Genomic DNA, 24,516 nt, shown 5'->3' on the forward strand with positions numbered 1-24,516 from the left:
TACCAGTGATACACTATTTATGATTAATAATAATGCTTTTATCTCTTAAATATTTGATGATTTACAAACAAAGTAAATGTTATTTTAATAACTATTGATAAAACACTTCACTGTAAAGATTTAAGTAAGTGCACATGCTTACCCCCTTCTTATCCTTATGTAGGTACTTAGCAACATGTTTTGCCAGTTCTGTTTTTCCTGCAATATTTAAGACAAGTTATGAAATATTAATGAGGACCTGAGAATGAGATCTCATATACTTATTACATTTTTAACAACCTCCAACTGTCTGGATAAATTAAAAGGAATAGAAAGAAGTTACAAAAATTACTTTCAAATACACAGGAAAATTTATGATTAATAATGTCCATTACAAAATAGATAAAAAATGTATAAATGCAATTTTTAACAATTCTAATACACATATACTAGTTGATATATGATTTAGGTGTATTTTACACTATTTCATATTTATAAAATTTTGAAATAATATTCAGTTCATAATCTTATTCATATATTTACCTATTCCAGATGATCCTAAAAACAAAAAAACCAGAGGATGATCTTCATCATACCACCCATTTTCTTTCCTCCGTATAGCTATAGAAAAGAAATGTTCATCAGAAAACTGAACCTCAATATATTATTAAATATATGTGAAAATATTATTACATGAGTTGTAGAGTTTACAGCTTGGTTGGGATGAAATTGTTGACAGGAGAATTAGTAGAAAGTGGAAACCTTTCTACTTAGAATTACCCTTAGTATCAAGCTTACAAATTCTGAAGTATGTCTTGAGTACAAAGGCAATAGTTATAGAAATTCATGCATTTTGTGAAGTATGAAGAATGTTTAAAGTTTGTGAAGTATGTGACGCTTCAGAAAAAGCCTCTACCTCAGAACAATCAGCTCCAGTTCTTCAGTTAAGGTTAGCCTTCTGACATCAAAAACCAGAGTTGCTCCTTTAAAAAAACCAGTCTCTTCCAAGACTAGAGTTGTGCACTGCATTACTTTTAACCAACCTCTTACATGCAGTATTAACATGCATAGAACTGCGATTAACAGTACTTATGCATGGGCTGACTTGCGGGTTATATTGGCATGGGTTTTGTCTGAGCCTTGCTGTTGAGTACCTTTTGTGGCAAATCGGGTTGCAAAGATTCAGGAAGATGTTCCAAGTATTCAATGGAATTATGTCGCTGGAAAAGGAAATCCTGCAGACTGTGGGACCAAAGGTCTTATTCCATCAGAATTCTTACAATGCGAGTTATGGATGATGGGACAACAGTGGTTAAACGAATATATAATTCATTTACAGCAAGATTTAAATGCAGAATTAGAGAATGAGGTTAAGTTAAGGGAACTGATAAAAGAGTTTTATTTCAAATGTTTTCAATTTTGAAGAGCCTAGTATATTTTCGAAGTTTTCATCATGGCTAAAGCTATGTTGAGTGTTAATATGGTGTATAAGATTCAGAAATAATTGTAGTAAGTTTAGTAAGTTACCAGCACAGCATATAAAGGATTTTTTTTATCTACTGACGAACTTTGTGAAGTTAATTTTATAACTATTAAGATTGTACAAAGAGCTGAATTTTCAGAAGAATTATTCTGTTTAGTAAACCTTTGAAGAGATCAAGCAAGCTATAGTTGTTAAACCCTTTCTTAGATTCCACAGGGATAATACACATAGGTGGAAGGCTCAGAAATGCTACAGTTTCAAATAATCAGAAACATCCTATGATTTTACCTAAGAATCATAATATTATGTGTTTGATTATTAAGCATTATCATGAATTGTATCTTCGCGCAGTTACCCAACTAATTGTTTCTATCATACAACATAGATTTTGGATTGTGAGTGCTAGAGATATTATTAGAAAGTATTTAAACCAATCTGTTATCTGCTGTTAGAGTGAAAAATGCAACTCAGCTAATGGCAGATTTACTTGCTTTGAGTTTTACTCAAAGTAAAGCTTTTTCTCATGCAGGAGTCGATTTTGCAGGGTCATTTATTGTCAAATAATTATCATTCTGGTAAAGGAGTTAAAATCTTTAAGTGTTATGTATGTCTATTTATTTGTTATACTACCACAGCAATACATTTAGAATTAGTTGGAGATCTTTCAACAAAATCATTCCTTGCAACACTTTAGAGGTTTATAGCACATAGAGGCAAGTTGTGTGAAATTCATAGTGATTGTGAAATGAACTTTATAGGAGCTAATAAAGAATTAAGGAAAGTCTTTTCTATTGTTCAACATGATGATCAGCTTCAGGGTTACATTTCTTCAGAGAATATTAAATGGTTATTTAATCCACCCTCTGCACCTGATTTTGGAAGACTTTGGGAAGCGGGGATATCAAGTCCATGAAACACCACTTAAAAAGATATTTAGTAAAACTACTTTAACATTCAAGGAATGTTTGATATTAATAACCGAAATTGAATCCTGTCTTAATTCTATGCCTTTGGTACCAGCTTCAAGTGACTGCAGTGACCTGAAGGCCATAACACCAGGACACTTCTTAACAGGAGCGGCTTTAAGCACTCTTCCAGAGCTTAACCAAATTCAAGAAACCCTGAGTTGCAGTGATTGATGGAAAAACTTACAAAGGCTGTTTCAACACTTCTGGAAGAGATGGAGTAATGAGTATTTATCTAGGTTGCAGCAGAGACCTAAGTGCTGCAAGTTGAGCAAGATCTGAAAGTTGGCGATATGGTTCTCATTAAGAATGAGAATCTACCTACTTTTGGAAATTACGTAGAACTGTTAAAATATATCCTGGTCTGGAGGACAAAATTCGAGTGGTGAGTTTACGCATATCCAATAGTGAAATAAAGAGACCTACAGCAAAGCTATGTCCTTTGACATTCATGATATTAGAAACTTTATTTTTTAGGTCAATTCAGTTTTGATAATTTACAGTTTATCACTTGAACCCCCTTGGGACTTCAAGGCTGGGGTTATGTTTGTTGTTATGGAAACTGTATTTCTGCCATTGAGCTAAAAACCAATGCAAACACTAATTTCTTAGGGTTTTCTGGGAGCTTCTGGGTTGCTGGGAGTTACTGGAGTTCCAACGATGCAGAGGTTCCTTTGAGATACACTTCTAAAGCTAGATGTTTGCTGAGTTCTTGAGTCGTCATTCCTCGGTCAATGTGACGTTTTAAAAGCCAATAAAGAGATTTGGTCAAGATTATGACTCTGAAGTTTCTTGAGTTTTACTAAGGTAATCGCAAGTCAACCTACAGTCCACTATTCATTAACAATGGATCACACAATCTTTTAGTTTGGTACAGGTTCATAATCCATCTGATGGATAAGATGAAGAAATTGATGAAAGAATGCAACACAGATATAGTAGTTCTTGGTTGATTAACACCATTAACTTAGCTTTTAGATGTGTACATCAATAAACCCATTTAAAGGTAAATTAAAATGGCAGTGCAATACGTGGATATTAGAAGGTGAAAAAACATTTACAAAAGGAAGCAAATGCATCACTCTAGTCTAGAAATAGTGTGTGAGTGGGTAGTAAAAGTATGGAATGAAATTAACCCAAATTAATTCAAAAATCATTTTTAAAATATGAAATATATAACAATCTAGATGGGATCGAAGATGATAAATTTTTTATGGATCAGAATAAAAGTGATGATGAAGATGAAACAAAATTCGATGACATGTTTGAAAACATAATAGAAGATGATTATTATGTACTTTTCATGTTATTCGAGAATTAAAATTTTTAAGTTCATAAGGTATGCCATTTCTTTTAAATAAAAAGCATTTAGGTACGTGTAGAAATCTAATTTTTTTATGCTTACCTTTTCCTTATTTTTAAATGTATCATTTTTATATTCAGCATATAATGCACACCAGTAAATGTTGATCTTATTTTTTGTATTAAGCCTTTTGGGATTGGTGTGTCATATATGCATGGGCCACAAAATGTATCACAGAGCACGATGTATGATATATGAATTACTGTTTAAAGGCACTGTCAGAATGGATGTACTGCATATGATAGAATGGCATTTAATTAGAATCTTTTTTGGCACTAGATGTTTCTTTAAAGAACCTATCTGTGAAAACGACTTGTTACATACCTCACACATGCGAGGCTTCTCTCCAGTGTGAACAAGTATATGCTTTTTTAAATCCCCTTTTTGAGCAAATGACTTCATACATACCTCACACACATGAGGTTTCTCTCCTGTGTGAATAAATGTATGTTCATTTAAATGAGCTTTATGAGTAAATGACTTGTTACATACTTCACACACATGATGTTTCTTTCCTGTGTGAATAAGCATATGGTTGGTTAAACTACTGGCACTAGATGTATATCTATGTCTGTTGTGGTGGAATTTATCAAGAGTAGAGATGGTACAGTAAAAAGTCTTTAATCCGGACTCATCAGGACTTCGACGATTCCGGATTAAGGGGTTTTCCGGATTATAGATCATCAATTTAAATCTGGTAAGATGTCATGCAGAAATTATAAAATTAAAAATATGAAACCATAATTTATGAAATAAAGAGGAATTATTATCTAAAGGGTATCAAAATTTACAAAAAAAAAAAAAGGTTAATATTTATTTGTTTACTTTATTAAACATTTCATCGTGCACATGCGTAAAGCATACATTATGCATAGTCGAAATTAGAAAATTGCAACCAGAAAACTATTTGATGTGTATTTGTGATATTTATAATGATGAGGAATTTGATTTAAATCATATCAAAGATGGAGTACATCGAGATGAAATACTACATTTAGTAAGGAATTATAAGCCGAATAAAATAAAAACATCTGCCCTGAAGATGAGGATAGTGCTGACAGATCAACTTCCAGTTCATTGCGCGCTGCGACACGTGTATTTAATTTGGAGTTAAAGCAGAAATCGTGGGTGATATGGGGATATATGTCTCATTGTTTTAAGGATTTTATTCATTGCTCTTAGAGCTTGGCAAACATTTTGTGTATCATTTAGCAAAACATTTTTTGTACTTCAAATGGCAAGGAAAATATAATGATAAAGTTTTCAAATTATTCTGACAACTACCTAAGTGTTCCTCTCATAATGTGCCAAAAACTGGAACAATGAGACCACATACTTAATTTCTGATAATTTTTTTTCCTAAAGTTAGGTTTAGCAGCACAAATTGCCCATCCCCTCCACCCAAAAAAATAGTGTAACCTGTCAGCATATTACCCCAGATGAGCGATTTGGTGACTGAGGTGCCCATCCCGAAAGGGTTAAAAAAGCGAGTTATAACACTGGAATACATGATATATAAAATAATTAACTATACCAGTAATTTCTTATATAATCTTAACATTTTTACATTTTTGTGAGAATGATAAAATAGCAATAATAAGGAACCTGCTGCAACATTTGTAATAGCTCCTGCTTGTCCAACAATATGTTTTTTCAAGCGCTGCTCTAAAGGAAACCTTCTTCGCTCTTCAGCTTCTTTTTCTGCTTGTTTCTGTGCATACTAGATGGGAGAAAAAATCCATGATAAATTAACAATCAAAACTCAGCTTTGTTTAGAAAAAATTACAATATCTAGCTTTGTTTAGAAAAAATTACAATATCTATTGTGAAAATTAAAAAAAAAAATTTAATAAAAAAAAAAAAAAAAAAAAAAAAAAAAAAAAAAAAAAACAGAAATTAATACAATTCCTATATGATGATTGGATTTTAACGACATTTCTTTTTATTCTGCAAAAAACACATATAACACACCTATCTAAATGCAGTAGTGAATTTTAGGGGGCTTGCCCAAGAAACTTACTCTTTAATTTGCAAACCTCTCTGTTCTTTTTGTTAAAGATAGAAAGTACTAGCACGAAATGTATACATGACTGTATAATTATGCTTTAAATTCATACTGTCTAAAAACTCAATGAAAAACCATTTAATTACATTTTATTCTAATGAAACTAGTACATTAGAAACAAAATTGGGAATTGCAAACAAATTTCTATAACAATTTCCTAACATTGTAATTTGGCATTGCATAGCTCATTAATAACAATTAGCTTTATAAAATTTGATAAAAACATAATTAAATGAATCATTTTAACAAAATACATGATTTTTATCATTTGCACCTTTCCAAACAATGAAAATTGAGTAAGATATGAAAGGATTTAGGGTAAAAAATATTAAAAATCAGCCACATGTTTAGATCACAAGACTAACACATACTTAAAAAATGGCTGTTACTATATTAAGGAACTATCCAGCTACATCCAAGCATTTTGCCACATCCAGACCTAGACCAGTTTGTAATTTTCAAAAGACCTAACACTGATGATCTCTATCCTATGGTAATTATCATAACTGATGCTTTGTACACTTCTTTTTAACAACTTTTAAATATTTTCTTGTTTATACACAATCCTTACTAATATTAGAAATGCGAATGCGAGTTTGCTTGTGTGTTTGTTTGTTTGTTACGCTTTCACGCCTTAATTACTTAACCAATCATCATGAAATTTTCAAGAAATATTTTTGATACATTAGAAAAGGTTATAGGCTATAAAATGTCTTTGTACAACTTTAATTAGCCGAGATGTTAATTAAAAACTACTTTTCCCCTACATTTTCACTTACTTTGTTGGATTTTTCCCTATTAAAGGGATTTGGCTACACATCAATTTCTTTTTTCACAAATATCTATGGAGCAGCGCTTAGTTGAATTTTGAGACACATATTCCCGGATTCTAAAAATTCGTCCGAATCCATTAATACCTTTGACATTTTTGTACGACTTTAACCAGATGAGATATTAATTAAAAACTCTGAAAACGCTAATTTGAATGAGACTCAATAGCGACATTAGGGATTTTTTCTTAGGTCTTCCCGTGTGGGTCCAATAAATTGGTGCCAAAAATTATAACTTTTGATCTAATTATCCAAATGCTTTCACACCTTAATTACTTAACCGATCATCATGAAATTTTCAAGAAATATTTTTAATATATTAGAAAAGGTTATAGGCTAAAAAATGTCTCTGTACGTCTTTAATTAGCCAAGATATTAATTAAAAACTACTTTTCCCCTACATTTCTCACTTATTTTGTTGGGTTTTTCCCTATTAAAGGGATTTTGCTATGTGCCAATTTATACTTTCACAAATATCTATGGAATGGCAGTTAGTTGAATTTCGAGACACATATCCGCTAATTCCAAAAATTTGTCGGAATCCATCGATACCATTCTTATCTTCATACAACTTTAATCGGCTGAGATATTAATTAAAAACTCTAATTTGAATGCGACTCAATAGCGACATTAGGAATTTTTTCTTGAGTCTTTCCGTGCGGGTCCAATAAATTGGAGATAAAAATTACAACTTTTGATCTAATTATCCAAATTTTTTTTAATTTAGAAACTTGTGTCGCTCTTTGAATAATAGGAACAATGGTGGTGTAACTGTTTTTGTTGCTTAATCACAGATGAAACATTACTCTGCTTGCTATTGTTAACTCTTTGTTGACAGGCGCGATTCGAAAGCTATGGAGGAGGGGGGAGCTGCTATCCAGTCAACCGTTGGGCTGGCGAAAAGTCAAACTTCACGGATTTACACATGAAAAATCATTTTTAAATTAATAACTTCTAATTAACTTACCGACTTGAAACTATGATCAACATTTCAACTTTTGTGATGTATTTAATGTTTTATTTCATATTTTTTAAAGATCTATTCATTCGTGTTATATATTTTTGTTATTGTTTCTTTAAAAATTGCATATACATTTTATATTCTTTACATTTTACTGTGTGCGAAAAAATTTTGTTTTATCATTTTAAGGCGCTCGAATGTTCCTTTATTTTGAAATTTTATGCAAAGTGTATTTTTAAAATTCATGTGGAGTTGAAACTTATTTAAGGACATTAACACGAGCTAGTTACTTTATAAAGTATTTCTCCCACTTTCCTAGCATGCCTTCGTGGTGTAGTGGTTCTGCACGCTGGGCTGGTATTCCAGAGGGAAGCAGGTCGTTTCGACGCCAACATTTCTATGCCGGGGCAGTTCGACGCCGTACGTTTCGACGTGGAGGCAGTCCGACGCCATTTTTTTCCGTATTTTTATTTATTTTTAGAATAAATATGAAGTACTATAAATAAGTGATGACTGGTTTTTATTTATTGAATTAGCGATTGTTCGCATGCATATTTGAAATAAATTATATGTGTGAAATATATAAATTATATGTGTGAAAGTGTTGTAGATTTTTTTTTTGTGTGTGTATCCCAGATTAGTGAAAAGCCCCCTCGCCAACGTCAAGGCCCCGGGACATGAAGAAGGTTTTATTTATTTACTTATTTCACAAAACATCATCAAAAAGGCAAAATACAGAAATGGTAAATAAACATATGGTTACAAAGAAGTTATATTGCAGGCAAATATAATTACAGATAAATAAGATTACACAGAAATAAGATTAGAGATAAATAAGAATGCTGTTATTATACTAATCCATTGCAAAATTATGTGCCACACCTTTCAGGTATTCCACTATTTCTCGATTTTCAAAATCTTCAACTATTACTTTAATTCTCATATCAGCTCGCAGATACCTGTGGTGGTTCATCTCATGTACAAATTGTTCATAACATTGATAAATTAATTTTTGAACACGTCTGAGACCATCTATGAATTTCCATAATGTGGGGTGTGAAACACCAAATTCGGACTGTAGACGCCTGTGCGCTGCTTCCACGAAATTATTGGTGCGTCCTTCATTATTTAAGGTTCTAGCATAACATGACCACATTTCTGGTTTAAAAGTAGGACGACAGAGATGATTATTTCTCTGAATCCTTCCAACATAACAATCTCCAAAGTAATCTAAAATTGGGGTTAACTCATTAGGTAAAATCTCACTCAAAACTTCTAAAGCATTATCAAGTTCTTCGATAGGCACAAAACTTCATGTAGGAATCATACGTACAATAGAGAGCAAAGTCAGCATCGGTATTATATCGTTGCATTAAATGGAATTCTGCTAATTTGCGCTTCATATTTTTCACAAGGTAGAACAAGCACCCTTAAATTTCTGCGTTTGGAAATTTGTGTGAAAAGGTGTTAATTAAGGCAATTTCAAAATCTAAAGAAATTTTTTTCAGCTTAAAAAGTGGCCAATTGTCTTGAATTATTTCAATCATGCGTGTATATGTTTTTCCGCCTTGTCGGATAAGAGGGCCTAATGATTGGCAATACAAAACCTCCATAATAGCAAAAACCTGGGAAAAAAGATGTGGTGCTAGACTAAAAGTTCCATCAACGTAAATTTTTGTTACGCGGTGAATCCAATCGCTGGCACTGCCTTTTCCGAAAATTAAAATTCGGTCTTGATCACCCGATCCCGAATCACCGATAACAAAATTTTCATTATTTTTTTTGTCATATTTATAATTTTCTGGCATGGCAATAGATAACGACAAATCTGAAGCGATTTCATAACCCCCCTAATCTGACACATACAGGTATCAGTACTCTGACACATAGGAGTAGGTCCACCCCCAGGGTCAGTTAACAATAGCTTCATACTCAGAGTGAGGGATTATATACTTATGATGACAAATGTTTACTTACAAGTTAGGCTTGCAATATCGTCAAGCATATTTCCAATTCTGGAGTATGCTTTAGCAGGGAAAATGAATTATGTGTCTTTTTCAAAAAAATTTATTATAATATATATTATATCAGGCATATCACATTTATTTGAATGATGATGCAAGATTATTCTAAAAATAAATAAAATTACAAAAAGTATGACGTCAAACAAGAGCAAAAAATAAAGTATGGCATCGAAATGACCTCGTGTCGAATTGACCACGCATCGAAACGTTGGCGTCGAACTGACCTGTACAGTTCCAGAAGTCTGTGGTTCGATTCCCGTTGAAGGCGGTTGCTAATTTTTCATCTTGCCTGCTTTCAAAAAAATATACCTAATGTCTCTACAACTTATAGTTTTATCTTTTTTTAAAAGGGAAAATACTCCACTAGAAATTGATATTTTGTTTTTATGGAAAAAAGAATGAACGCTATATTAAAATTATCATAACTCACCATCTTATTGTAACTAAGTATATCAAAAGCAATAAAAAATTGCATAAATGTAATTATTTTTAGTGGATACTGAAGGAAATCAAGGATAGCTAAGCAGATTAAATGTTTTAAATTTTTAATATATTAACTCATTGTTAGCTGCACACCCAGTGTGCATTTGCAATTTTTTCTTAAATGCTATAAGCTTACTCATCCTGACCTGAATAATTAAAATTTAAACACTAACAGAGACATAACAAAATACATCAAAAGAAAATACAAAGACAGCACATTTAAATTATTCATAAGAGTGCGAAAAAGGAATCAGACCTCTGAAAGGTATTGAATGATTAAATTTCAAGGACTAAAATATTCATAAGCCATTTAGCAAATCAAATCAAGTGAAAAAATTCATAAGACAGTACCACGACGAAACTTCAGAGTTCAAAGAAATGTTGCAGTTTTCAGAAGAAATAAAATACGATCTGTTCTTATTAAAGAGTACAGAATATTTAAGGGGGGATATTCTAAGTTTCAAGTTTAAAATCTTTTAAGTACTCTGAACAACATGGAAGTTGTTGTGATATTTTATGACATAAAGTTTTAATGCTCTTTTAGTTTGGACAAAGTATAAGAAACCCCACTGACAAGATATGCTACAAATTCTCCAAAAATTTAAATCAGAGATGGGATCCTTAAGAATTGAGCAATGAATTTTATTGCTAAATAAAAAAACGACCATAAAATTGAACTTCTTGACAGTCCAGTGATTTTGTAACTGACGGAAGAATAAAATGGAATAAGAGCAAAGTTATCATAGTAATTTCTATTAGCAGAATATAATTTTTGATGGCAAGATAAGAATATTTAACGGTTTTTATCGAAGAATGAGGGAGAAAATCCTCTCCCAGTAGCAGACAATTTTAAATCACTGAACTCATAAAAAAACAAAGATTCTGAAGAATAAACCTTGAGAGCTTGAAATACATTTGAATAAAAAGAAGCTTATTTTTTCAGCAGGGTAACACGATTTAGTATCAAAAGGCAAACAGACTGAAAATAGTTTACGATAAAGAGTAGTGCTGAAATCAAATTCATTGAAGGTAATTAGGAAATCGAGAAAGAGAATCATAAGATACATTTTCAAAAGTGAAGTGGATGGTTGGATCAATTAAATTCATAACAGATAAAATCTAGATTAAATCTTCTTTATTACCATCAAAAAGCACACTTATAGTCATTTGTGTAACACATATACAGCTAAAAACATTAATTTTCATTGGCCTTAAAATAGTGCACGTAAATATCAGCAAATATTGAATTAAGGAATTATTGCCATACTTCAGTATATTGAACTAATGAATTACAGCTTTCTTCAGTTTCACAACAGTAATTATTTTGGGAAATGAAGTGGTTCTAACTCAAAAAAACTTTATTGTGAAATTAATGTTTAAATAGTTAGTTAATAATTAAAGTTCTTAATTAGTGACATTAATTCCTTAGTGATTTTAGTTTTTAATGACATTATTTCCAATTTAGTCCTATCTAACACTTTCAAAATTACAATACCTTAGTTTTCATGTGTTGTCTTTATTTTCCTCAAAAGATGACACTACATTCATACCTGCTTTGTTCTGCTCATTGTTCATTGTTGTCAACATAAAAATGGTTGTTACTCCTCCTGTTTTGCAAACTTTTTTTTTACTGTTTGCTTCTGAAGAAAAGAGACCTGTGTCTGATCATTCTTGTAATCAATACAAATTTATTCAAAATCAATGCCAAACTAAAGTTGCCTTTTTGTCTAATTTTAAATCTTACATTGGGCTGATTTTCCTCCATATGATAACTATAGATATCTCAATAAACTATACATTAATCAGAGGCATAGCTAGGGTTTTCAGCGTCCGGGGACAACTGAAGATTTTGCGCTATTTCTCTGTGCCAAGAACGAAAACATTTCATTCTAAAATTTCGTAACATCAATTTGGCGCCCCCTGAATGCTGCGCCCGGGGACAGATGTCCCCCCTTGCCCCACCCTAGCTATGCCACTGACACTAATTTATAGTATAATACAACTAAACTGGGACCTCCAGAATAACAGACTTCTAGCAGGATTAATTGCTCAAAAGACCATATTAATCCAAATCCTAAAAAGTTTAGGGTGTAAGGTTTCCCAGTAACTGCATTCAACACCATAACCATGATTGGAATTTTATAGAGCATGTCATGGGATGATTCAATAATTACGGGGGGAAAAAAGACTATAAGAAAGGCCTAAAAACAGCATTAATGGAAGCATTCAGCAATAAATTTTTCAATAAGACTCATACTCTAACTACATCCATATAATACTGATTAAAACTAGTTGTGACAATCAACACTGGCTTTGGAAAATATTAAAAAATAAAAATTTACTTATGCAAATAATAAAAAATACTTTTTTGGGGGGTCACTACTCACTTCCCTACTTCTTCCCTCAATAAATGCCCTTCAGATAATTACACACCATTTTACATTGGGCACAAAGGACTTGCCATCAAAGATAATTAATACATGTAGATGCCTTAAATTTATGTTACTTATATTTTCAAAATAATGGAGTTTTGTATACCACTTTGATTATTATTATTATTTTTTTTTTTACATATTTTTAGTTTTAGCATGTCAATGGGTAAGGGACTAAATTCATGAATATTGCTATATTTTTCTTTATAGGACTGAAGACAAACCTAACTTAACATAACAATAGCTAGAGATTTAAAATACAAAAAGGTGATAAATATTTTGGTGCCCCATTAAATTTGGGCAATGGAAAAGAATTAACTGCTTTTATGAAACTTTGAAAGTGGCATTTTAATAATTATTTTATTCAAACACTATTCAGTAGTAAAAAAAAATTAATTTTTTACTGACAGTTACATTTTAATAATATGTATTTTATGATAAAGTGATCCTCAAAATATCTTCTCTCAAATATTAAGCATAGAATTACAATAAGCTTAATATTTTACAATCTGATATTACTTTTATTCAAGGAAAAGAGATAACTGACTTTAACATGTAGAGATAACTTCTAAAGGAGAGCAGTTAGTTACAAATAATTAAATTAAGTAGTTAGATACCCTTAGTCAAAATAGATTATGATTACATTTTTTTTAACTTCTAAAAAAGCCACTCAGATGGGAAAGTGGTTAGTGACTCTGACTGCCATACTGAAGGGCCTGGGTATAAATCCCAGAGAAAGCATACAGTGTTTGTCTATCTCTTCATAGGAAGCAACAGTGGCCTACTTAATAGGTGCCTCCATAATAAAGTGACCACTGCTTCTGACCTTAGTAGTGGCCAACATCTTAAGATGTCTTGGGCCTGCCATTTGGGGGGGGGGACTTCTAAAAAATATCCATTAAAAAGCAAAGAACATTTTATAGCAGTTATAATTTATGATACTAATTCTAAAATGGTATTAGTATAATTATACATTAAAAGCTACAAAACATGTTTTGTAACAAAATATTTTTATGTATTTTTAATTTGAAAATTTTCTAGGTATTTTAGCTAATTTACAGGAGTTTCCTTTAGCAGCTTTTGTAAGTTTATTTGTTTCAATAAACAAATCAATGTATCACTAATCTCTGCTTTCTCTCCTAATCTGTTAATGTTTCAATAATGTACACTGCGCAAAAAAGGGGAGACAGTTCTATATCTCCCATTCTACTGGACCAATTGACGAAATTAAAACTGCATTTTTCATGTCTCGAAAGCGCGACTTAGGATATGTATTAGATTTATATATAGCACTGCTTTAATATAAGTATTTTAACACAAAAATCGGACTTTTCTGAAATGACATGCCATTTTTTTCCCATATTTCGATTCTACGATTCAAATTATGCCAAACTGCCAAGTTCTGTAAAAATTGCACAAGTAGTTTTTAAAAAATTAGCTCTCCAAATTTTAGCTCTTCAATATTAATTAAATTTGATATGTATTTAATAATATCTCTTTTTTTATTAAACTTATTTGGTTCTTCCTTTCATATTTCAAAATTTAGGTTCATTCCAAGTAAAATTTGCCAATTTTTTTATGATTTATTTTTAAAATTTTTATTTTTAAATAATTTTTATAAATTTTTCGAAAAAAAGTTTAATTTATAACCTATAAAAGATTTGCAATCATTTTACAGTAGATATATTTCTAAAGTAGATATTTTTCATAACTGCAAAAAATTAGAGTTTTTTATTCAAAATTTCCTAAGATATACGTGAATTTACATTTTGGCGCATTTTGAAATTTGGCGTATTTATTAGTATAAGCAATAATGATGAAAATATGGTTTACTCACTTTGCTAAAAATTGTTCGAAAGTATGAACGATAATTTTTTTCTCACTCATGGATAATGAAGAAAAAAGAAAGAAAAATAGGTTGCTATAAATTAAGAAGTTCGCCAAGTGAATTTTAAAATTTCTCCATAAATTTCTTACCAAAAATTGCAATATTTAATATCTAGGCATAATTTGAGTCGTAGAATCGAAATATGGGAAAAAAATGGTATGTTATTTTAGAAAAAGTCCGATTTTGTGTCATAACTTTACTAGAACAAAGCTATATATAAATCTAATATATATCCTACTAATATATATATATATCCTAAGTCGCACTTTTGAGACATGGGAAATGCAGTTTGAATTTCGCCAATTGGCCCAGTAGAATGGAAGATATAGAACTCCCCCCTTTTTTATGCATAGTGTACCTTTGAAAAATTCTTTTCTCTCTCTTCATAAAATGAATTTTTTTAATGAATATCCTCTTTATTTTAGAATTTTTAAATTTAATTAAAGATTTTTGTTATTCTAGAGAACAGCCTGTACTTAGAATACACAGAAGAAACTACTTATTTTATTTCTTTAATAATAGTATGAGTATTGAAAATAATATGAAATAATATAAGGTCAAGGCCGATGCCACAGCCAGTGAGGCAGAATTTTTAGAAATTCATCACAAATTTCCTATAAAACACATCAATTACATGTCAATACCAAGATATTTTTCATTTTGTCACATTTCATAAATTTTCCATAAGAATTTCTGAGGTGCAAGTCACCAAAATTAAAAGTAATAAAAATATGCCAGAAGAAAATAAAAATGCTTTATTTTAATGTTATTTCTTAAATGTAATTTTAATATATATTCTCATTATTTTTATGATATTTATCAATGTTATTATGTTTGTAAAAAAACTGTGAAAATTTTGCAAATTTCTGAAAAAATATTTTTTACACAAACTGATCTTAAAATAGCAAAATTCCGTGCCACAAAATGAACTCTTATTCCAAAAAGGGAAAAGTTGTTTTTGATGCAATACTTTATGAACTCTTCAATCACAAAGAAATTATAATTTTGAAATATTTATAGTATTTCAATCAAAGAAGGCCTTATACCTAGTACTCAAGCATCCACCATTTATATTAGGAAGAAGGAAAGAATTTAAATGTTAACTCATCAAATACATATTTCTCAATACATTGCAAAAAATATTCCTTCAAAATGTTAATTCGTAATGGTAGTCTTAAAAAAATAAACAGAAATGTCAGATAAATAAAATTAAGGACCTTCTGCCAGTTGGCCAAAATTAAGGACTTTTAAGGGTAAATTTTTTTTCCAAAAAACCTACAGACATTTAAGTACTTTTAAGGACTGTATGAACTCTGTTAAAGCATTTCTATCAAATTTCATTATGCTCAAATTCAAACATACAGAATAAAGTTGCAACTGTTTAAACTACATGATAAACAACTGCTTAAATTAGGAAAATTAATTAAAAATTTTTTGAGATTATCTGAATTTTTTACATACAAATGTCAATCTCTTCATCTATCAGAAACATAAGTATTTCATATCCAAGTAAACATTCACATTTTTTATCAATCAGGATGAAATACAACTGGCCAGACAAATTTCACATTTAGCCCTTTTTCACGATTCTTAAAAATATCCACATTTTTGCTTTTTAGACTGTTTTTTTTTTTTTTTTTCCGTCTATACTTTCATTTATGTGAGCATATTAAGAACTCATGTATCTTGTGAAATTTTACCATTTGGATCTTGACGAATTTTAAATTTTACTTCTAAAAAATGTTTTACTAGCAAAAAAAAAAAAAAAAAAAAAATCTGCTCTGTTCTAAACTGCTTTTTACTTGTCTTAATATTAAATTTCATACTTAATCAACAGCTAAAAACACAAAATATATCAACAGACAAGAATATTAAAAATAACATATAAAATTGCCATTAAACTGATAAATTTTTCACAAAAATTATGCTACATTGTGTAATTTTTATAATACATATATAAAACAAAAACAATATTTTTCACATCGGAAAATGTAACTGCAGTCTAAAATTATTACTATACTTTTGTTGTAGCTGTTTCCAGAAGTTGCTTCATTTCCTTTGAATTAGCATAATCAATAGGTTTATGGCCAATATCATTCACTTTGGAAGGATCAGCACCTGAAAAAATTGTTAGACACATTTTTTAATTATTACTATAGGCAAGAGAATATATTAATTATTGCTGTAAGCAGAGAACAAATACATAGTAATAAAAAAACAAACTAGGATTTTCAAAAATGGTGTACAAATATAATGAAAATAATTATAACAATTTACATGGTTTTAGACAAATGAAAGGGGGAAATACGAAAAAGCACACTCAAATTGAAAAACAAAAGTTTTTGACTACAGGAAAAATTATAATTTAAAACATTTTTAATCAAATAAATTAAAATTATTGATTACAAATATTTCAAGACAAATGTTACTAATATTTCTATTTATAGAATAAAAAATATGAATGCTTTCATGTAATAAATAAAAATATGCATGAATAAAAATAAGAAAATCAAAATTGAATGAATCTTTTTAGAAGCAAATAGTGAACATTCTATTTTGTAAATTTGGAAATCTATACAAAGAGACCTTTAGTGGAGTGAAGAAAAATTACATTAAAAACTAATATGACTAATTGATACTTTTATTATAAAAGGATTATGAAGTCACTTACTTTATTATTTTTTATTGCACAGAATATTAGAACTGAGAGAAAGTAATCACTATAACAGAAACCACGAAATTCCAGTAAAACAAGTACACAGTGAAATCATGTATACGATCTACCACTTTTAGTCAGTTATTTTTTAGATGGTGGCACTATAATTAGTTGTAGTGTTAATCGTCTCTTTTACCACCACTTTACTGCATGTTAAAATATAAAAATAGCATTTTGGAAATAACAGGTAAGAGATAAATAAATAACTAAAAATGGTAGATCATTCTTCCTGCATGATATTAAAAATTACTTTGCAATGCACACGTTATAATAAAAATTCATCTTCCACTCCAAAATATTCTGATTTCTCCATATCTTGTATAAAAAAATTTAAATACAGTTGAGCTGTTAAAATGCGCAAATAAAACATTTTCAAATATTTTCATGCATATGTTCAGTGCAAGAATTTGAAAATTATTAAATTACTACAAGTAGTTCTAATTTATTTATATTTCACACTTTTTAAAATTTAACTCATACCTGTAACTCAATAGCTACTGGGCTATATTTTCAAAATTTTGAATTTAAACTTACTTTCAGTAGACCCTGATTTTCCTACTTTTTATCTCTTTATTATAATGCCCCAAATTGCTTTTTTTCAGTTTAAGCCATATTGCAAACAGAATTTACATAATTCCAATTTCATAAGATAAAACATTTTTATGTGTTTGAATTACTGAAAAACAGAATGTAAGCCACTATATAGCCTGTATATATGCATTGCTCATTAAAATTATAGAATAAATCATAAAAAATACTCTCAGTGATTAAAGGTTTCAATGAGTGTCTAGTAGTATAATTATTTATGCTAAGTATCTGAACTGAAGGCAAAACTCAACATCTGCACATATATTAGGGTATGAATTATATGTACTGTACCATTACTGTATGTGTTTACAGTTGATGGATTTCTCGTTCCACAAGAAAGAAGCTATTTGGTCAACTGTGGAGGGTCTTCATGATCAGTAAAGGAAGTTCTGAATCAAACTTTGGATCTCACCTCCCTGCTATTGTTTGTTTACTCATTAAATAGCAAGAAAGATAAGGAGAGGAAAATTGATTTGAGATTTCCTAGTGTCCAGATGTTCTATAACTGATATTTTCCAAAGATGTTAAAAATGAAATTCTATCATTATGTTAAATAAAACTCAAAAAGACAACCTGTCTGATGCTGGAAAGTTCCAGCATTACTCATGCTACCCCATCAAAAAAAGTTCAAAGACATTACAGCTTATATTTTATATTGGTGGCAGCACAGGAATGAGCACCCACAGAATCAGTTTTTAGATTGCTTGCAAAAATGAAAAATCTCGTGTTTACTCTATAGATATTTATGACAACTTAAGCATCAGTTCCGGGTATGAAGTATAACAGCATCCAATGATTTTCAGCACATTTTAAAGTCTTGTCAACTGTGCATAAATATTTTCATGTAGAGTAGTGCAAAAATTTCACTATTAAGAAATGGATTGCAAAGTCTGAAAATCAGCAGCATCTTAAAATTTTGTTGAACCATCTGTGTCTGTAAATATTTTAAATTAGAGCCATAATGTTTTGTTGGGACCATCAGTGTCCAAAAATTAGTTTATTATATTGGATCATTTTGCATTTGAAAATTTGTGCATTGTCAATATTGTGATAAATGACCATTTATGTCCATAAAAATCTTGTAGATGATCAGTTAACAGCATCATCATATTCCAAGCATTATTAATCTACAAATTAAGGTGGGGAAGTACCTTAAATTTTTATACTGAGACAGTGAATTACTTTAAATCATTTTTGTAATTTAATCGAGTTTTACGTAATTGTTGTTTTTAGTCAGTATTACAATCTTCCTCTAAGCTTTCAGAAAATACGTCAAACTGGTTTTTGTGTTTCAAATAATAGAATTACACATTAAGAAATTTGAGCTTAGATTAATAAATATTTTAATATCTGCAATGGTTATGTTAGTTTCTGCAATAGTTAAGTTCATACAGTTTGAATGTGTAAAAAGAAAAATTACTATAATTCTGTATTCTCTGAATTTTAACTGGTATTTTGATATGTCATTTCTAAGTTATCTTTGAATATATTAAATATTAGAATTTTTTGTTACAGAACTTAAATGATTATTTTGGTTTAGAATTTCTTAGTACCATGTTATTATAATGTTTCGGCGTTGATATTTATTTAGGAGTTTTTATTATTATTATTTATTTACCTTATGAATAATAATGTAAATGCCTACATTAAAACAGACAGAATTTTGATGATCCAACTGTAAAGTGTTTTTGTATTATCATAAATCCTTATGTTTGATTAATTATAATTGAATGCATAATGTGCATGTGATGGTATGAATTACTTTGAAATTGAACTTTAGATCACTTTAAATTTCGTGTGAAACTTAATAGTTCAGTTTTTCTCCTCATATTTGAAATTCGCTTTTGTTTAAAAAAAGGAATTATTACTTTTATATTTATATGTTGTATGTATATCATGGCATTCTTAGAAAAGGTCAGGGGAAAAAAAAGAATATTAAAATCTTGATCAAAGAGTTACAGGAAAAGTTCAGATTTGAGCTTAGGATAATAGATCTAAGACAAAGATCTGAGCTTAGGATAAGATTAAGAGTAACAAAGCCTATGACTAAAGCCTTGGAGGAATTTTGCCTTTAAATTAAAGAATTATTTTAAAGAACATATCAAAGGTTTCAAAATTAAAGATTCTGAACTCTTACAGGATTATATGATAATGATTCAAATGAAACATCGCAGAAATTTCAAAGTGCATCAACATTTTATTGATGAATGGTCAAAACTTTTCTCACTAAGTTATCAGAGGAATATGAGGTACTTGTGCAGCAGATTTTCAGAACAAAGCCTACAATGGAGAACTTTTGAAGAGTTTCTTTGAAAGTATCACTTCTGTAAGGCTTGACAGGCAGAAAAAAGAAGAGGATAGAATTAGAAAAGAAGAAAGAGGCAAAATAGAATTAAGAGGGAAAACAAAGACAGGCAAGATAGAATTAGGATCAAAGAAGAGGAAAGGGAGGATAGAATTAAGAAGAGAGAAGTAGAAGAGAGGCAGAACAGAATTCCAAATAACCAAACTGAAATTGCACAACACTAATGAAAATGTTCTGTTAATAGATGGAAGTAAAGAAAGAATGTCTGTGAAAAGTCATTTTGATCTCTAAAATATTATTAAAAATTTGAACCCAAAGAGACTGATATTAGTTAGTTAGTATCTAGTAATACTGAGTACCAAACTAAGGGTACAAATTTAAACCAAACAAAATGGGTTTCTATCTTATTGACATTTTTGAAAACTTATATAGTTTAACTGGTTATTCGATAGCCAAAACAGCAAGTTTATGACTATGCCTACATGAAAGGGCTATTGTTTAAAAGATTCATATTTAATCAAGAAAATTTTCGCATTAAATTTGTGCAATTAACCTCCCCAAAAAATGCTCATACCACTTGGAGGGATTTTGCCTTTGAATTAAAAAAAAATGTTTTGGAGAACGGATCAAAGGTTTTGAAATTAAAGATTTTGAACTCTTGAAAGATCTTAATGATAACTGTTCAAATTAAGCATCATGTAAATTTTGAAGTACATCAACATTTTACTGATGAATGGTCAAAGATAAGCTTTCTCACTAGATTAGCAGAGGAATATGAAAATGAATGTGATCACTGAGAGGTCTCACCAATTCATAGTTTTTAGTCACATAACTCTTTAACATGTAGTGGCCCATGCCTTGAAACCACCAATTTTCAAATTTTTTTCTCCTCTTCCTTCCAAAACTTTTGAGTGAAAATCAATTGATTACTGATCTTTTACCTCTAAATAACACAAAATTACTACAGAATCGTACATGTTTTAGGTCTTAGTACTTCAAATTGGATGCCTTTTAAAATTTGTTTTCAGTGAGACAAAATAACTTCCTTTTATTAATATAAACAACTTTAAATTTTAAACGTTATTCATTGCACATCATGATTTCTATCATAAACAATACAAAATAGCAATAATTAAACTGCATATATATAAAAAAAAAACCTCTATATGTACGGCATTTGCTTTGTGGTTTCAGGGTGCAACCACTGCCCCACTAGAGCATTGTGTCACAATGCTCTAGAGGCTCGGTGGTCGCACCTTGAAACCACTGCTCTTCACAATGGCATTTGCTTGTTTCTCAAATAGGAATGTTTATTTTTACCCAGATATAGATAAGGGGTTTTGAAATCACAGAGTTATTTTATTACTAAACAATACATGCACCTGCCCAGTAAAAAGGTCTTTCTTTTCCAGAGACTTTTTTCTGACCTCAACACACTTGCTCCCCAAGCTAGTATTGTGATTTTATAAATTATTTCCTGCGGTTTAAATTTAATGTAAATATACTTTGCTGTAATTAAAAATAGAAATTGCATAAAGTTGTATTTAAATTTAAAATATTTTCTGAATATTTTGAGACAAAATACGAATAAAATAAGTATAAATGGGAAATGAATGATCTGTACCAAACACTAAAAGACCGAGCCCTCCCCCCATTAACATAAAAAAAAAAAAAAAAAACAGAAATTTCATGTGCCATATGAAAAGAAACTAAATAACGCTGGACATATATCAGTGAAATTTAGATCCCATCAGTGTACATTTTGTAGCACAAGGAAGAAACATCATAGAAGAAGATACATGTGCGAAACGTGCAATGTGTATACCAGCATGAGCCAAAAAGCATGCACCAAAAAGACAAAACATGCTTTGAACAGTGTCACAAAAAATATTTGTTCTTCGAAATAAAAAAAAAATAAAAATAAATAAAAAAAGTCTTTTTTTAATTCTTATTTTAATGAGTTTTTTAATCCATGTAGCCAAACGTCCTTATTATTACTTAGTGTAGGTACTTATACTTTCACTGCTATAGAAAAATTACATAAATGTTTATTTTTTAATTTTTTCTGACGATTTAGTTTGTAAAATAACATAAAATTATATTATGCAATTCTTACATGCATTTTCTTTTAAATTCGTAAATTTCGTCATTTATTGGAAACGGGCACAGAAAAAGGTAAGTTTTTTTTCCCTACTACCTAGGTAAGTTTTAAAGTTCTAGACGCGAGGCGGTTTCACAGTGCGACCACCATCCACAAAACAATGGGCAAGAGTAGATTTTTTTTATTTCATATATTATTTGTCTCTAGGATTATAATATTCAATTTCTAGTGTTTTTAGTTTAAAAAATTATAAAAATAATATCACGCACATCAAAGGGATAAGGGCAGTAAAAAGCAGCCAAAGTTCCAGAGGTCTGCAGAATTATAATAAGTCAGGAGAAAAAGCTATATATTCTTCCGGAAAAAAAATGGAATGCTCCCGAAATCAGAATGAATGTTTCTTTGAGAAACGCAAACCTCTTGAGTGTTATTCATGTGAGTTAACAGATCATTTAAGTCCACAACGGCTATGGTTAAAGAAAGAATTAAGATCACCAGCTATAGAGGAAGAATATTTAGCATTGTACTCAATAGTGGCTAAAGTAAAAGACTCTGATTTACACTTTTAACATGACTCTATCGATATTATCTATTTGTAATATATATTCTATCGATATTATCTACAAAAAATACATTACTCCCTTAGTGCTACAAGGAAAAAATGTATGGGGAAAAGCAATTATTTGATGAAGTACCAATATGTTTAACAGGGTTTATGTAAAGTTAGAAAGAAGTTTTGGGTAAATAATAACAAAGGCTGCAAGCAAGTTGGACAAAGGTCATTATTTACTAGGGACTGGACAGCTGTCAAATTAGCAGAAAATCAAAATGAAGAAATCTTTTCCAGGTAAGGTTATTTCAAGCCTGAATTCAATAAAAATATGAAACTTTCAGTGACAAAAATGAAAATGGAGAAATGCAATGAATGGAATAAATATGGCATGTCAACAGCTGCAGAGAAAATTTCATCCAAATTAAAAAAGTAATCCCTCATTCTCAACAAATAGTCTCATAAAGGGAAGCGGTTTTGACAGATTTAAAGGAAGATCCTGGAGATGCAGAGATTTATCAAATATCTCTCCTTTAAAAAAAATGAAGATCACTTATCTCACTTGCAAAGAAAAAGTAATGACTTAGAGCCCCTTTAGATTTTTGAAGTTGTTCTCTAAAAAACAATTATCCAACAGGAAACAAATTACTATTTAAAGGTCTAGAAGAGCGTGCAGAAATTACTGAACATTCCTGAAGCTTATCAGACAAAAACATTAAGTTTATGTCACAATCCAAGGGTCTGGACATCTGGGAGCAATTAAATCAAACCATAATCTCGCAAGATGCTTTCTTAAGCCAAAGTTGTACCAGGAAATGAAAATTTATAATCAATTGGCTGTTCAAATCAAATAGGTACAATAAAAATGCCATGAAAAGAGAAAAATTAGGAGTTGCCCTTGTGTTAATTTTGGCCACTTCTAAACCAAACTAACTTTGGTCCATTCAACCCTAAAAAGCGGAAGTAAATTGTTCAAAACAAATTACATTGTAAACCTACCAGAAAAGAAAGAAAGATCGGAATTTTGCCATCTTATTATAAGGGGCTTAAAAAAATTTTTATGTATTTTGTATTGAAAATGATTCTCACTGATTGACAACAAAATGGTTCTTAACTGTACTGATGCCAATTCAAATGTTTTATGATTATTTTGTGATACTGAATGTAGTAATTTAGAAACAAGATTAGAACTTCCACAAAGAGACTAGTTCCAGAAATTATTAAATAAATATCTGCAAGGCTTTCCTTTTGAGAAAAACCAATATAATGTATTGTGAAGTATTATTGTATAGTATTTACGTTCAGACACTGTAAAACTGTATGTTTACTCTGTGTAATTTAGTTATTAGTACTTGTACTGTTTTACTTACTGTGTGGGAATAACAAATGTTTTTAACATAACAAAATTTTCAAGTTACTAATTTGTTAATTGGTTTGGATTGGATTATTTAATTATGGCAAAGCACATGAAGGCTATCTGCCTAAAGGGAGGGATGCCTTCGTGGAGGATTTTCTAAGGGATACTGGCTCATATACAAGTTACACATGGGGAAAACCCCGAAAACGCCAATGCAGCTAGCTCATTCACGGGATTCGAACCTCAGACCGATTTACCAGTGTTCAGCGTCTTTACTGCTCGGCCGCTGGTGGGCCCTAATTGGTTTGAGTTTAGGTTTTTGTACTATGTTTTACACTGCCTCAATGTAAATTTTTATTTTAGCCTATGTTGCTTAGCCCAGAACTACTTATGATTATATCTGTTCCTCTGTAACATTTAATTGAC

The 24,516-nt window shown here is 30.2% G+C and overlaps 1 protein-coding gene and 1 long non-coding RNA gene across 2 annotated transcripts in view; one reads left to right on the forward strand and one right to left on the reverse strand.

Annotated features, from left to right (window-relative positions):
• The window catches only part of LOC146999094 (uncharacterized), a 45,465-nt gene extending 37,240 nt beyond the window's left edge, over positions 1 to 8,225 (forward strand). Inside the window, exon 2 of the long non-coding RNA XR_015040688.1 lies at positions 7,966 to 8,225. This is a non-coding gene — a long non-coding RNA (uncharacterized LOC146999094). The remainder of the gene's footprint in view (positions 1 to 7,965) is intronic.
• LOC118205239 (mitochondrial disaggregase-like) overlaps positions 1 to 24,516 on the reverse strand; it is a 114,938-nt gene that overhangs the window by 43,096 nt on the left and 47,326 nt on the right. Inside the window, exons 6-9 of the mRNA XM_085815037.1 lie at positions 16,494 to 16,591; positions 5,396 to 5,510; positions 523 to 600; positions 143 to 198 (exon numbers count right to left, since the gene is read on the reverse strand). Of these exons, the coding sequence (XP_085671163.1) occupies positions 143 to 198; positions 523 to 600; positions 5,396 to 5,510; positions 16,494 to 16,591 (347 nt within the window). The remainder of the gene's footprint in view (positions 1 to 142; positions 199 to 522; positions 601 to 5,395; positions 5,511 to 16,493; positions 16,592 to 24,516) is intronic.

The sequence above is a fragment of the Stegodyphus dumicola genome, chromosome 1 (assembly GCF_044657685.1).
Source record: "Stegodyphus dumicola isolate Sdum_Otavi_A_Nest chromosome 1, ASM4465768v1".
Classification (NCBI taxonomy): Eukaryota; Metazoa; Arthropoda; class Arachnida; order Araneae; family Eresidae; genus Stegodyphus; species Stegodyphus dumicola.